The sequence below is a fragment of the Haplochromis burtoni genome, unplaced genomic scaffold (assembly GCF_018398535.1).
Source record: "Haplochromis burtoni strain Fernald_Lab_line unplaced genomic scaffold, NCSU_Asbu1 Contig_33, whole genome shotgun sequence".
NCBI lineage: Eukaryota > Metazoa > Chordata > Actinopteri > Cichliformes > Cichlidae > Haplochromis > Haplochromis burtoni.
This window is the reverse complement of record NW_024582394.1, coordinates 787,894-804,311: the sequence shown is the minus strand read 5'-3', so window position 1 is coordinate 804,311 and position 16,418 is coordinate 787,894. Positions and strand designations below refer to the sequence as shown.

General features: G+C 39.6%; 2 protein-coding genes across 2 annotated transcripts in view; both read right to left on the bottom strand.

The window, feature by feature from the left end:
* Positions 1–105: 105 nt before the first annotated feature.
* ppid (peptidylprolyl isomerase D) lies at positions 106–7,282 on the bottom strand. The gene is made up of 10 exons (XM_005919395.3): positions 7,101–7,282; positions 6,470–6,610; positions 5,853–5,959; positions 3,606–3,794; positions 3,322–3,444; positions 2,777–2,883; positions 2,403–2,544; positions 1,842–1,928; positions 1,565–1,607; positions 106–475 (listed from the first exon to the last, which is right to left on the bottom strand). The coding sequence occupies exons 1-10, from the start codon at positions 7,183–7,185 to the stop codon at positions 387–389; spliced, it is 1,113 nt and encodes a 370-aa protein (XP_005919457.1). The 5' UTR covers positions 7,186–7,282; the 3' UTR covers positions 106–386.
* Positions 7,283–7,700: 418 nt separating this feature from the next.
* The window catches only part of LOC102308039 (uncharacterized protein C4orf45), a 25,391-nt gene continuing 16,673 nt past the window's right edge, over positions 7,701–16,418 (bottom strand). The window contains exons 4-6 of the mRNA XM_042219457.1: positions 11,893–11,958; positions 8,484–8,597; positions 7,701–7,814 (exon numbers count right to left, since the gene is read on the bottom strand). Of these exons, the coding sequence (XP_042075391.1) occupies positions 8,594–8,597; positions 11,893–11,958 (70 nt within the window). The 3' untranslated portion in view covers positions 7,701–7,814; positions 8,484–8,593. The remainder of the gene's footprint in view (positions 7,815–8,483; positions 8,598–11,892; positions 11,959–16,418) is intronic.

Below are 16,418 nucleotides of genomic sequence, written 5' to 3'. Positions count from 1 at the left end.
TCCCTTTTGTTTTATTGACCTCAGTTTAAAAAAATAAACACAAAAAACACCATAAATAAACACAAATGGATATCCTGCTTGTAGCCAAGAGCACTCTTAAAATTCCTACCATGGAATAACACACACACAAAATTGCTTTGCTAATCTTCAAACCACCAACATGAGTTGGTTTTCCAGCACGGTGCAATCAGACCGATGTTCACGATATTCATTACAGTAAAGGCAGGTCCAAGCTTACAGACATTAAGAAATGTGCATGGTGTAAAAACATGAGAGGACCCATGAAATGAAAATACTGAACATTTTCACCTGGATACACTCCTTATCTGTGGGTACAGCTTCCACTGTAAATAATGACAGCCAATTGCATCATGAGGTCAGATAGTTTAGGCAAACATTTTGGCATAGATTTTCTTCTCTCTCTCTTTCTCCTCCTGGATTTTAAGATGGACTTTCTTCAATTCATTGGTGATTGCTGTGAAAAAGAAGAGATTTGAAATTTTATAGATCGGTTCTAGTTTCTATTAACATTTCCCCTCAAATATCCAGTTTTCAGAGCAAGTTTTAGTTCCCATACATCCACTTTTTGCCCGGCTAGAGAGTTTAAAAAGACAGCCTGCTCCTAAAGGCACAGAGAGAGCATGAAGCACACTGATAGCTCTTATCTTCTAGCCTGCAGCCAATGAACTGAAGCTTAACATATCAAAAGGGCTAGGAAACACTGTCAAAAAGCTGCATTTTTGCAGTGAGCCTGATGCACCCAGCACACTTAAACGTACATAGTGAGGATGTGGTTCCTTGAACACTCCCTCCTCCCTCTTACAGCATCCTATTTTCCTACTAGCTATGCAAAATCCAACCATTAAAGAAACTGATTCATTGGTGTGTTGTAGTTGACCTTTCAGGGAACCATACTTTTTCATTTTCTGTTAAAAGTCCAATTAAGAGGAACAGAAATCTTTTGGGGAAAAACTACTGTCTTTCTCCAGCAGGACTATGACCTCTTTGCTAAGTTTGAATAACACGAACATATATTGAAAAATAAAACATAAACTTAGTGTCCCAAAAGTTCGATTCTGTTCATCCGGACGTAGCGTTTTCAGTGGGAGAAACGTTCCTGCCGCTACTACTGCACACTCACCCAATGTATGTATGTATGTATGTATGTATGTATGTATATATATATATATATATATATATAATGTTCTTCCTCTACCCCCCATTTTTGCACATGTCGAGGAGCGTGTCAGGTTACATTTCACTGTGTGTTATACTTGTATAACTATGCATGTGACAAATAAAGAACCTTGAACCTTCTTCAGACTCAGCTGACTTGCAGGTTTCCCCAATCTTATAAACAGTACATTGCACAGTGACTGGAACTAGCCCACTGAATGAACAATGGGCTGTGAGGTCAGTTCCTTGATCACTAATATGCAAATTCCCATGACCACTGACCAACAACTATTGATCAAAAACCACTGATCATAAACTTGGTGTATTCTTGCTATGAGGACAAATCAAACCAAGACTTTAGTTAAAACAAAACCACTGCAGACCTTACCTTTATCCTCTGGAGCAGTTTCCTGAGCTTTCTTCAGATCAGACTATCGAGTTAGAAGCACAATAAAAATAATTAGTTAAAATCAGTTCTGCTAATTGATTTAAAATATTTTTAATGTTAATGCCAAATTGCGAAATGCTAAACTTCATATTTAATTTTCACTGCAATTGTTTACAGGAGAATCTACTAGATAACTGACATATAAAAGGCAGTGTGTTCATGTTGTGCTGCTGGGTTGTACAGTCTCTAACACAAGAGGCTGTTCTGTAGACATTACCATGGCTTTGTTATATTCCTTTAACCCCTGCCAGGCCTGAGCCCTGCGGAAAAGTGCCTTAGTGTTTCCTTCACTCAGCTCCAGAGCCTGTAAGACAAGAAAAATGATTCTTTGGATGATTTGATAAAATTTTAAGGTCACATTTCACAGAATCTAAAAGATTTCCACATGATTTTTTGAAGTAGACTGAAATAAAACATCAAAGAGACTAAATAGACACTTTTTCCCCCCTAAAATGCATGTAATCTACAAGGAATATATAATCGGTTTGACAAATTCTTTTATTTCCTTTGTAACTCCAGACTGATGACAAGTCCCAAAGTTTGTTAAAGGTGCTGGTAGACAGATTTTAGCCTCTGTAGACAGAATCAGGCTAAGCACTCGTGGGTGCTATCTTCAGCAACAAAAACTGGGTACTGATTGATATCTTAGGTAAGAGGACATAAGCTTAGCATGTGAAGCCTGATAAGTTCACCAGCGGTAAACCCTAACAGCCACACAGGAGCACTCGGCTGAATCTGTGATATGTGCTACAGTCTGCTTTGTTCCAGCTCATGTCACCTGATTGCAGCTGTCCAGAGCTTCCTGCCACAGCTGCATCTTCAGTTTGCAGGCTGCTGTGTTGAGATAGCAGCTGAGGGCTGTGGGCTCCAGCTTCTTCTGTGCCTCCTCTTCCACTTGTTCCCCACACACCTTCAAGTACCTATGAACATAAAAAGATCATTTGTTAGCTTTTGGAATTATTCTTTGCTACCGTTTCCTTTGTTTGAAAATCAGGCTTATACACCACAACAATCCTCACAGAGCACTTTGACAGATGAAAATCATCTCTGGGTTACTGGGAGTAATATTTAATTCCTGTGGAATATCTTTTCAAAGTGACTTCTCTTTAAGTCAAGGTGATTATGACTGCAAGTAAATCAAAACCACCTTACCTGAGCGCTTTACTATATTTTTGGACCGCGCCTTTCCAGTCTTGAGACTTAAAAAGGTTGTTTCCAATATTCTTCACATTTTCAGCAACAGACAGAACTTTCTCCATCTGAAAAGAAGCACAGGCCAAAGTGAAACTGGAACCTTTGATCTTAATTTGCAGTTTTTGCCATCATTCCTCTTGCTTATGTAAGAACAAGGAGAAGGAGACATTGCTAACATTACAAACACAAAGTCTAATCTCCAGAATTTCTAAACTACTTTATTTCAAAGTAAAATTGATAACATTGATAACATGCACAACAATGACCTCAGTAATAATCTTGACTCATTATTACTGGGAACACTTTTCCCCCTGCTTCCATTATTTACCAGACTAAACATGACCTGGATTTGTGATATTGATTTTTTTTTTTAATCCACACTCTCATTTGGCTTTGGATGAGCCAGCAAACAAGCATATTAAAAAAAATGCCACAGTGCTCCTTGCAGAGCAGTTATCTGCCAACCCGAGTCCTTGAAGATCAAAGACAGCGCTGATACGTACATCTTTAAAGTCGATGTCGGAGTCCTCGGGGAAGTCTGGGTGGGCATCTCCTGTTCCATCACTTGGTGCAGCGCCCCAGCTGTCCCCATCCTTATGCTCACCACAGTCAGCTATGATGCATGGCTGCAAATGCAGATGTTAGCAGAAACTTTAAGATAGCTTAACAGACCAAATGTGTTTTGGCCTTAACACGAAAGAAAAATAATGGGCAGATTGGTATCAATAACTTCTAAGAGCAGGTGTTATCTTGGTTAAATAGTAAATGTCAGTAAAGACTCATTTACCTTCACAGGGGCATCATCTGTAGTATCAATGCATTCCAGCATTTTTACCACTCCGATCCCTTTCAACACTTGTCCAAAGACCACATGCTTTCCGTCTAAGTGCGGCGTGGGGACAGTTGTGATGAAGAACTGCGAGCCGTTGGTGTTTGGCCCTGCGTTAGCCATGCTCAGAAGACCCACTTTGCTATGCTACATGGAGAAAGAAAATACGTTGGATAAAGCAGCTGGAACATCAAACATGAGCCATAAACATAGCCATCGTTTCTGAGTAACTTTGAATTTCTTTGCTTTGCTTCAGTAGATAATGAAGGCAAAAGAAAGACAAGAAGCACTAAGGGCACAAACATCCAAGCCAAGCATTTCATTTTTAAAATGATAGAACTTCACAAATCAACGTGGCGCATGAGGAAATTCAGCTAACTCTTTAAAATCGCCTGATGTAGAATCACATGAGCATCCGACAATTTCAAGAGAATCAGGTTCGGATTATTTCTACTGTTCTCCTTTCTCACGTGTGGCACGAGGAGGGGTTAAAGCAGGCCGGAAACGATCTGGAACGGCATTTCGGCACCTTCGCTTCACAAGTAATTAAACCTGCATTACTGTTGGCATTACTGCTGAATGAGGTCATTTTTCATGTGCTGTAGCCTGGCGTTGCTTCACTTGCTCAAACATAACGACATCCCACATAGCCCTTACATCCCCTGTGATGCATGCATGAAGTAGATGTAAATAAAAATAAATAAATAAAACTGCAGTCACTATTCAACATCTAATTAGCTACAAGAGACGAGAAATATAAAGTAACATTTAGATGTTTTTAGGTGGGAGGTCATTACAAGTACACAAAGTGTTTCTGTGATCTCATCTGTGATTTCCCAGGAAGAGAAAAAATGTTTATGTGGAACACTCAGAGATGTGTAAAGATGTAAAACGAGAGAGCAGGAGGGGAAGATAAGATTATTTTTAAAGGTAAGAATTGTTCAACAAGTTGGAAATTTGCTCTATTACATGTGACCTCCTAGAGCTTTTAAACCAGATATGGGATCTATACATCATGTGTTGCTCAACCATGTTTTTTTTTTAAAGACTTGCAAAACAAGCTAACTTTGTGTTATTCAAATTGCATAAAAATACTGCACTGGGCAGTTTGCCACAATGTGGTGAAGTTTACAGTAATACATGTTATGTCACAATGGTACGGGTTAAGTTACACTAAAGGTAGCGGATATTAATTTCAATTTAAGCTACAGATGCTGATTAAATCCAGTCAATGAATTTTACCTTTTCTACCAGCTTTATACTATGTATAAAGCAACATTTACTTATGTCTTGCTGAATTCAGGTGGCTAAATGCCAGGAAATAGTGCGCAGGAGGCAACACACACTCAACACACTCAAGGACAGCTTTTACAACAGGGCAATAGCCCTGATCAATGCAAAAAATAATAATATTTATAACAAGGTGCAATAATAATTAATGTGCAATAATAACAGTGTGCAATACAAATACACTATTCTTCTTTTTTATTACTAAGTTATTATACTGTGTTGTGTTGTTTGTGTTGCGTTGTGATGTGTCGTATCGTGTTGTGTTACATGTAGTGCCGACGTAGGACAGTTTTCCAATTTCATTGTACTACTGTACTATGTATGACTGTGCAATGACAATAAAGAGTTCTTATCTTATGTCTATTTGTCCTTGTAAGAGCCAAAGTCAATGTTTATGTTTTTCCTTTTTGTTTTGGTGGCACAGGTGTATAGCTTTACCTGCGTCTCAGGTGATGGTATGTGGGTGTGGTCACCGTCTATTTACCCAATGTCGGTGTTCGCAGCAGGTGTTTGGTGAGTGGTTTGTGGGCAAACTTTTCTGTTGACCGTCATTTTTTGGCACACCAGTTAATCCATGCGCTATTTGTAAATTGATTGAAAGCGCAAATGTTTGTTTTTGTTTTGTTCTTAAAATAAATGCACAAAGTACAAGTACGACTCATTATGGATTATTGGAGGCGCGTCACAGGGACACAACCAACTCAGCCGGCCGCGGCTTTATTTACGGATGAAAGTCGTAACAGTCCTTTGCTGCAATCCAACATTACACATACTCTGTAACTGAGAGCTGGCAGGTTAAAGACTGGATAATGTTCTCTCATGCACTTCTGTTGGGCAAGTCCTAGAAAAGTTTGGAGCTGCAGTGCATGTGTGAAAATGGCTACAAATTTGCAGTCCTGGTGATAGGTCGTGTACCTTGTAGTGGAAGTTTTCATCCTCAAACTTCTCCCCATAGATGCTTTCACCCCCTGTGCCATTATGGTTTGAGAAGTCGCCTCCTTGGATCATAAACTTCTTGATGACTGGCAAGAATAAATTTACAGCCACATTACTTTTCCTATAATAAACAAACTTAATATTAACACTGTTCCAGGCTTCTTATTATTAAAATTGAACTCTCAAGGGCTCAACAATCCCAAAAGAATCCAGGTACTTACTCTGCATATTAACTGCTTTGTCGCACAACTATTAAGAGAGATCATTTGTGTGAGCAAAAAACAATTCATTTACACTTTGTGTAAATTTGTAAACTGTAGGCATTAACATTATATATTTATTATCTTTTACTTGTCTATATTAAATTTAGCCATGCAAGCAGTATTATTTAAACTCAGTTTAAAAAAAAAAATAGTACTCATAGCCCTAGTTTCCAAGCCACTGATTATGCCAAGACTTGGGATTTTCTCCCAGGAAATGTACTGAATATTCAATAAACGATATATTCTCCAAATGCTTCGCTACCCTGGATGTCCTTTCAACTACTCAGCTATTCATCTTCAAACTCTCCTTCCAAAGTTAAGAAGTCTATTTACTTCTATGAAACGGGCATCCTTTGAAGTGCAGTGGTTTCCCAGTCGATTTGCCAGTGCCCTTTTCTCCAGTGCACAGAGCCCGGAAGTTTTCAGCAGTCTTTGGGGTTATGTCAGCAAACAGCTCGAGAACAATTCGGCCAGCTGAGGACAGAAAGCAGCTCGGTTTAATCAGTTACAACACCAATGATATTAATCTGGACTATGTTATCAAGCGTCGGTTTCTATATTGAAAAATCATCATTGTTTAGGTAAATTGAAATAATAAGATTGAAAACATTTTAAGTGACCCAAACTTATAATTATAATACAATAGACTGTGTACTCGTTCCTCTTTTAACCTTTCATGTTTCACTTATAAGAATATGGTAACACTCGACAAAAGCACACGTGGTGCATACACTCACAAAACTGGCTCACAAAACGTTTTAATTTGCCTTAATGCTCTTAAATGGACAAACACGTGTAATTTACAGCTTGGTTTATTTCTAGTTGATAGCGTCTTTGGCATGTGGTATATAAATCAGTTTCTAGAAGTCACTAGAACGTGCCAGGATGGTGCTAAGCTAACAAAGCTAAGGCTTAAAGTGGCGCAAATAGATGTTAAACAACAGTCGATTTCAGATGTCCTGACCTCTCTCCCCATCAATGTCTACGTCCAAGAAGACGCGGGGGTTTTCTGGGTTTGAAGGCTTGTCGGATGGTGTTGGGTAAGACATGTTTTAATAAAAATCAACACTAAGTCTAGCGATGCTAGCTAAATCCGACCGGTGCACTGGAGCAGGTTGCACGGGATGAATGGGAAAGACTTACGACTTCCGATTACTAAATTCAAAATAAAAGCCGGCTGATTACGGTCTATGTTACTCTCACGCGGTTTTAAAAACAAACAGTGTTTATGTAATTATGACTGGCAAAACAAAAATAACAGATACAAAATAATAGATACAAAGGTAGAAGTAGAACAGAAGATCAGTGAGTATGACTGTACGCGTATTCCGGTTGCGATTTCCAAAGTAAAACACCAAAAAGACGAAATCACCGGTCTCCGCTGTTGTGTGTTGTGCTGCACATGGATTCAGCACTCAGAGATAAAAGTATACATGTGTAGTCAGACCACTGACACCAACAGTTGGCTTAATTTAAAGCCAATCTTAACTATAACTATGCATATGACCAACAACAAATGCATAAATAAAGCACCACAAAGACCAGGCATAAGCATATCTTTGGTTTATTAAGAATAAAAGTGGCTAACACCTGAAAAACTGAGGGAGATGAGACTCAGAGGGAGGATGCTGTCTCACTGCAGTGACTCTTTGAGCTGCATCCTCCTGTGGTTCCTGTACTGAGAGGGAAAAGAATCAGAAGAGAGAAGACGGGAAGTTAGAAATGACTGTGCAACCATTTTTAAGTATCTAATTTAAATTATGGAAATTAAGTATTAGTATTACAATACATCGTTTATGTTAAAGAAAGTGTGACAAGTTTCATTGTTATTATAAATTTCTGTAAAGAGGACTAGTACTCTAATACATTATTAAAGTGATAACATATAATGGCATGTACTTAGTATAATTTCTCATTTAGCCTTACATTTAGTCATAGTCAGACATTTAATGATTTCTTTACACTGTTCCTTTTCCTGGAATGATTGTACAGCATACATCTCTGATCATTTAAAAACAAACAAACAGGAAATGGGTATTAACGTTTGAATTTACTCTGAATTTTCCACACAGGGTCTAGATTACAGTCTCAAATATACACTAAAATTTGATTAAATGTCCTTTAGCAAGTTTCATCTCAACTGCTTGCTTTCAGTAGCCAACAGCAAGCTTCTGGCAAAACTGGCTGGATATTTGACCCTTTTTTGGCAGAACTGGTAGAATTTATTTAAATGGTTAGTATCCTGGCACCAATCCTGCTTTTAAATCAAAAAAATTTCAATAAGGTTGAGGCCATTCCAGAAGTTTAATATGAAGGTACTGTCATAGTGGAGGTTTCTGAAGCATACATGATATGGACAGTGGTACAGGTTTCTGGACTTCATTAATTCAACGGAAGCACTGGGGAAAGGATGGCCAGAGGGGGAATTGAACAGGATGCTGGTTTCATGGAGAGGATTCAGCTAGGGAGAGAGAGGAGAGAGAAGTTAGTTCAGTCCTTCAAGGGAGATGCAGGGAGTTTGTTTTGTTTTTTTAAACCTTTTATTTTGTACTTTTTTCCAATTTTATAGTACATGCAAACAAAAATATGAAAAAGGAACACAAAAGAAACAAACTAAAAGGAATAAAGGACACCTAATCTGTGGAAGAGAGAAAAAGACAACAACAAGGAGAGGTCCCTGCCTTATGTGGCTGAGTGAGTCTTATAGGCTATCCATTTTGTCCACTGTTTTCGGTGTTTGTCAGATTTCAGTCTCAAAGTGTAAGTCATTTTCTCCATTATATATATGTCCTTGATTACATCAGTCCATTCTTCCAATTTTAAAGGGTCACTTTTCAGCCAGTTTTTTGTTATTACCTTTTTGCTTGACAACAACATAATTTTAAACAAGTAATGGTCCTCCTTTCTTACATTTTCCCATATTCCAAAATACATTACTCGTGCCTCACACAGCACGTCATACCCCAGCACTTTCTTCATTGTTACTGCAATGCTTTCCCAGTAAGGTTTGATATTTTTACACTTCCAAAACACATGAGAATGATTGGCGTCCCAGTCTCCACATAATCTCCAGCATTGTTGGGGTGTTTTCAGCTGCTTGCTTTTGATATAAGGAGTAATAAAGAACCTAATCACATTTTTCCAGCCATATTCTCTCCATCGTCTAGAGCTGGTGGAATTATGCTGTGTGAGACATACGGATCGCCAGTCATCCTCTGACAACTCAAGATGTAATTCAGATTCCCACTTTTGTTTGATATATAATGTTTCATTCCTATTCAAATTTTGCAGGCCATTATATAATTTCGATAAAATTCTTGATGGAGGATTTTTATATGCACCTGTTATTATTTCTATTATATGGCTTCCTTCTCTCAAGAACTTCTTCCTAATTTCTGTATTGTAAAAATGTCTTAATTGAAAATACCTAAATAAATCTGATTTATCCAGTCCAAATTGTCTCTGTAGATTCTCGAAGGATTTGAATGTTGTCCCGTCTATTAATGTACACATTGCTGTAATTCCTTTATTGACCCATCTTAAAAATGTACTATCCCATTGTCCACTTTGGAATTTTCGAGAATATGCAGGCCAAATCAGCAATTTACAGTCTTCTATAATTCTATATTTCTTCACTATAATCCACCAGAGTTTAATAGTGAATTCAGTAATGAGATTTGTGTTCGTAGACTGGATAGTTTCTTCTCCCAATCTTGCTTGTGGATGACATGATAAGCAATAATTTATCTCCATATGCTTCCATTTTGAGGTGTAATCCGGTGAACACCAGTAAACAATATATCTCAGCTGGGCTGCATAGAAATATTCCTTGAAATTCGGGAGGGCAAGTCCTCCTTTTTCTTTTCTTAATTGGAGTATTTTAAATCTTATTCTTGGCTTTGTCCCTTTCCAAATAAATCTACTAACTAATTTATCCCATCTACCAAATTGTGCATCTGGTATATGGACTGGCAATGAAGTGAATAGATACAGTAGTCAAGGAAGCACATTCATTTTTATTACCTCTATTCTTGAGCTAAGGTCCATGACAAGTGGAGCCCATTTAATCAAATCTTTTTGGATTGTATTACTAATCTTTACACAATTTGCCTCGTATAGTGTACTTATTTCGCTAGTTAGATAGACACCTAAATATGTGATCTTATTTGAATCCCATTTTAATTTATATTTGTTTTGAATATTTTAATGCTTTAATCAACCGAGGAAAGGTCGTGTCAGGATCCTGTAGATATATAATTATATCATCAGCAAAGAGACCTATTCATTGTTCAATTTTAGAAACTAAAACCCCTTTTAAGTCTGCACTTTGCCGTATATACTGAGCCAGAGGTTCGATATACAGAGCAAAAAGGGCTGGACTCAGGCAGCAACCCTGCCTGGTTCCTCTGAAGAGCTCAAAACTGTCTGTCAGGTCCCCATTCATTTTAACTCTAGCCAATGGCCTGTGGTAAAAGGATTACACTCGATGAAGGTACTGTTAAAGCCCATTCTTTTCAAAACAGCAAAAAGAAATATCCAAGAGACTCTATCAAAGGCCTTTTCAGCATCTAAGCTCACTAAGGCTGTTGGGATTTTCTCTTTATTAACTTCGTTAATTATATGCAATGTGTGTCGTATATTATCTTGTGTCTGTCGCCCCTTAATGAACCGTGTCTGGTCTTCATCCACCAGATCTGGGAGAAATAGCTCTAAGCGTCTTGTGATTATGGATGTAAATAATTTATAATCCACATTTAAGATAGAGATTGGGCGATAAGAGTCACAGTTTTCCTTGTTTTTACCTTCTTCTTCAGGGAGTTTAACGGATGGTGTCATAGTGATTCTCCTACTTGTTGCTGGGAGGTTGTCCAAGTGGGGGTACCCAGAGACAGAGCATAGTGAGTGGACTAATTCAAAGGGACAGGTAGTGTACTGGCTCTTGAGCCCGACAAGGATAATGCTTGGTAGAAGCAGACTATCTGGCAGATTCTGGAAGCACCGACTGGTCCTTTAGTACTGGGAATTAATTCAGATCTGATGAGGAACCGGTATATCTGGCAGCATAATGATGATTGAGCTCTGCCCCAGAGGGAGGAGAAGGAGCTCAACCGACCCTGGCCCTCTACACAGAAGAGGAACAGACTTCAAGGACATCATAACCAGAAAACTATAACAGTAGCTTTATCCATTCTGAAACCAGTTCAGATGTCTGTTTGGGATCATTGTCCTGTTGGACAATTGGACAAGATCCAATATCCAAGTTTCAATGGTCTAGCTCAGGGGTGGGCAATCTCAGTCCACGAGGGCCGGTGTCCCTGCAGGTTTTAGATGTGTCCTCGAACCAACAGAGCTGATTTAAATGGATAGATTAGCTCCTCAACATGTCCTGAAGTTCTCCAGAGGCCTGGTAACGAACTAATCATGTGATTCAGGTGAGTTTCCCCAAGGTGAGATCTAAAACCTGCAGGGACACCGGCCCTCGTGGACTGAGACTGCCCACCCCTGGTCTACCTATTGGTTTGAGGTGAATTTGAAAAATTTGGAGCTAGTTTTCTTTTTTCATTATTTCATTCACTTTGCACAATATACCAGAACAACTGGCAACAACCTGTATGTATAATTCTTTAAACTTTGTGGATAAAAAAAAAACCTAAAATAAATTGAAACGTGTGCATCCATTTCTGATTTTTAACATTATTAAAGATGTATGGTGTACAATCATTGCCTGTGGTCAGAGTATATACATTTAAACTTACCTTGTGTTTCCAGTCTCATTTGGGCCCTTCACCTTCACTCTTGTCCCTCCTCTGCTATAAGCTGAGCTAGAAGATAACAGATGTTAATGGTCAACAGGACCATTGAGCCTAAAAACACTATTTATACTATGGACTTCTCAGATATGCTCTCCGACTCTTAATTTATAGCCATATATCACAAAAATAGCTATTTGCCTGATTGTAGTGCAATTATCATCTTATCATATTAGGTCACACTCATTGGATATATTTGTTTAAAGAGATCAGACAACCACCGGCCATAATATTATATTAAGCTAATATTTCATTCAATCAGCTGAACAAAAAGTCACACTTTGATGTTTTCTTTTTTCATTTCATAATCGTGAATGAAAAAAGAAAACATCATGCTAAAATAATTTACAATTAATTATTTGTTTCTGTTTGCTAGTCTAATCTTCCATCAATTAACAGTCCAAAATCTACTAATTCATTAATGCATAATCCACAGATGAACTTTTAATACACAGTGCAGTTTGATTTATGTGTGCTCATGCATACATTCTCATTTCTTTGTTTTAAAAATACATTTTAAACATATGTGCTGCTATATGGATATGAGATGGCTACCGTATGTTGCCGTATTTAATTTACTTACCAATTCTGCAATTGAATTTAAAAAAAATGATTCAAAAAATGATGCATGATGCTTTATCATTCTGCTGGCAAAATATTCTTTTTTCTTCCACGCAATAGTTTTGACATGTCACGATAGACAGGGGTAATTTAATCCTGGCTGTTACACTCATATAAATACTGCATGTTTCTCATAAGTTCTTTATTGGATGATTCTAATGTTTAATTGCGTGGGTAGAATCTGCTTCCAGTCATTTCTACAGTGTGATTCGGGTCTTATGTATAAATGATACATTTTAACTTCATAAGAAATTATTTATTTTATGTATCATAACCCTGAAATGTAATAACCACTTAATTAGACCTATGGGGAAAAACTGAGCAGACTGTTTTTAACTGGTGATCACATCAAAGATCTCTTCAAAGATTCTCTGAACCAGAAAAGACCTTTTGGAGCCCCTGCATGTTGAAGATTTTGACTCTGCCTTCCACTCTTACTATATGTGGAGTGTTTTGTTTCTTGGAGTGTGCATACATTGTTCTGATTCAAGTGAACTCAACCGCCACATGGCTTTATGTGGGTATGAGACTTAGAGCATCCTATTGCAACGATGATATTGCCTGAAAATTGCAGCTGACCCCAAGAAATTGATGTCTGTGTGGCTCGTTATAGAAAAATTGGTGTTTTCTCTTGCAGTAAACAATCTGTACCGTTATCTACACCAGATATAAGGATGTGATCGTTTTTGCTATAGAGACAGATTACCAGGTGCTGCTCAAATAAGAATCAAAAGTCTATATCTGTGACACTCTAAGAAGGGAGCGGGACCTCTGATAAACAATACTAAACCTGTGATTACTGTTATTTTCTGGATGGAACCCTCCGTTAGACAAGTTTTTATGCCTGAAGCAGATTGTCAGAACTTTTGCAGAGAAATTTATTTAAAGCTCTCTATCTCAGATTACACTGTGAAGGATGTTCATAAATTCATTGTGCATTACAGTGAGTAAAGGCGTACATTGCTATAATAAAAGAACTGTTTTTCCCGCAAGATTCTTTTAAGCTCAAGAACTTGTGAAAAGTGTAACCTTTTCACAAGCTTTTTAATCAAACTTTAACAGTGAGGTCCTTCATTCTAAGAGTGAGATGTCATTTCTTTTTACTCAGATTGTTGCTGTTTCATGTATATTATTATTTCTGAAAATAACATTTTCTGTCATTTTAACAGAAAATCACATGTAGGCAGTGTTGGGAAGGTTACTTTTAAAATGTATTCCACTACAGATTACAGAATATATGCCCCAAAATGTATTTTGTAATGTATTCCGTTACGTTACTCAATAAGAGTATTTGGATTACTTAATATATTATCATGCTGTTTACAACTACATGAATGTGATTTATTACTATTACTGAAGGTCCGCGGCTCTGAACTTGTATATATATATATATGTATATATATATATATATATAAAAATATATATATATATTATATTATATATATATATATATATATATATATATATATATATATATATATATTATATATATATATATATATATATATATATATATATATATATATAAACACCCAGCACGCCCCTGCGGGCGGTTTATCCTTCAAGCTCGGGTCCTCTACCAGAGGCCTGGGAGCTTGAGGGTCCTGCGCAGTATCTTAGCTGTTCCCAGGACTGCGCTCTTCTGGACAGAGATCTCCGATGTTATTCCCGGGATCTGCTGGAGCCACTCGCCTAGCTTGGGAGTCACCGCACCTAGTGCTCCGATTACCACGGGGACCACCGTTACCTTCACCCTCCACATCCTCTCGAGCTCTTCTCTGAGCCCTTGGTATTTCTCCAGCTTCTCGTGTTCCTTCTTCCTGATATTGCTGTCATTCGGAACCGCTACATCGATCACTACGGCCGTCTTCTTCTGTTTGTCTACCACCACTATGTCCGGTTGGTTAGCCACCACCATTTTGTCCGTCTGTATCTGGAAGTCCCACAGGATCTTAGCTCGGTCATTCTCCACCACCCTTGGGGGCATCTCCCATTTTGACCTCGGGACTTCCAGGTTATACTCGGCACAGATGTTCCTGTACACTATGCCGGCCACTTGGTTATGGCGTTCCATGTATGCCTTGCCTGCTAGCATCTTGCACCCTGCTGTTATGTGCTGGATTGTCTCTGGGGCATCTTTACACAGCCTGCACCTGGGGTCTTGCCTGGTGTGATAGACCCCAGCCTCTATGGATCTTGTACTCAGAGCTTGTTCTTGTGCTGCCATGATTAGTGCCTCTGTGCTGTCTTTCAGTCCAGCTTTGTCCAGCCACTGGTAGGATTTCTGGATATCAGCCACCTCCTCTATCTGCCGGTGGTACATACCGTGCAGGGGCCTGTCCTTCCATGATGGTTCCTCGTCTCCCTCCTCTTTCTTGGGTTTCTGCTGCCTGAGGTATTCACTGAGCACTCGGTCAGTTGGGGCCATCTTCCCAATGTATTCTTGGATGTTCCTTGTCTCATCCTGGACTGTGGTGCTGACACTCACCAGTCCCCGGCCCCCTTCCTTCCGCTTAGCGTACAGCCTCAGGGTGCTGGACTTGGGGTGAAACCCTCCATGCATGGTAAGGAGCTTTCTTGTCTTTATGTCAGTGGCTTCTATCTCCTCCTTTGGCCAGCCTATTACCCCAGCAGGGTACCTGATCACGGGCAGGGCGTACGTGTTGATGGCCCGGATCTTGTTCTTACCATTCAGCTGACTCCTCAGGACTTGCCTGACCCTCTGCAGGTACTTGGTGGTTGCAGCCTTTCTAGCGGCCTCTTCATGGTTCCCATTGCCTGCGGGATCCCCAGGTACTTGTAACTGTCCTCTATGTCTGCAATGTTGCCTTCTGGTAGTTCAATCCCCTCAGTTCTGACTACCTTCCCTCTCTTTGTTACCATCCGACTACACTTCTCCAGTCCGAACGACATTCCAATGTCATTGCTGTATAGCCTGGTAGTGTGGATCAGTGAATCGATGTCTCGTTCACTCTTGGCATACAGCTTGATGTCATCCATGTACAGGAGGTGGCTGACAACTGCTCCGTTCCGTAGTCGGTATCCGTAGCCAGTCTTGTTAATGATCTCACTGAGGGGGTTCAGGCCTATGCAGAACAGCAGTGGGGACAGAGCATCTCCTTGGTAGATCCCGCACTTGATGGTGACTTGTGCTATGGGCTTGGAGTTGGCCTCTAGTGTTGTACGCCACATCCCCATTGAGTTCCTGATGAAGGCTCTTAGGGTCCCATTGATCTTGTACAATTCTAGGCATTCCAGTATCCAGCTGTGGGGCATTGAGTCATAGGCCTTCTTGTAATCAATCCAGGCAGTGCACAGGTTGGTCAGTCTGGTCTTGCAGTCTCGGCTGACTGTTCTGTCTACCAGTAGCTGGTGTTTTGCGCCTCTGGTATTCTTGCCAATTCCTTTCTGTGTCCCACTCATGTATTGACCCATGTGCCTGTTCATCTTAGCCGATATGATGCCTGACAGGAGCTTCCATGTAGTACTGAGGCAGGTTATTGGTCGGTAGTTGGAGGGGACCGGTCCCTTCTTGGGGTCCTTGGGGATCAGGACCGTCCGACCTTCGGTTAGCCATTCCGGGTGTCTCTCGTTAACTAGCAGCTGGTTCATTTGTGCTGCCAGACGCTCGTGGAGTGCAGTCAGCTTCTTTAGCCAGTAGGCGTGAACCATGTCGGGCCCTGGTGCTGTCCAACTCTTCATACTGGAGACCCTTTCTTGGATATCTGCCACTGTGATGGTTACTGGACCCTGTTCAGGGAGGTCGCTGTGGTCTGCCCTCAGATCCACTAGCCACTGAGCATTGCCGTTATGGGTTGCGTCCTTCTCCCATATGCTCTTCCAGTATTGCT

What these genes read in the sequence shown, in the direction of transcription:
- ppid (XM_005919395.3), bottom strand. Translation starts at nt 7,185, where the DNA reads ATGTCTTACCCAACACCATCCGACAAGCCTTCAAACCCAGAAAACCCC. An exon ending in AGGATGCCCGTTTCATAGAA is followed by an intron (nt 5,960 to 6,469) that starts GTAAATAGACTT and finishes TATTCTTGCCAG; the next exon opens with TCATCAAGAAGTTTATGATC. An exon ending in AAATATAGTAAAGCGCTCAG is followed by an intron (nt 2,545 to 2,776) that starts GTAAGGTGGTTT and finishes TTATGTTCATAG; the next exon opens with GTACTTGAAGGTGTGTGGGG.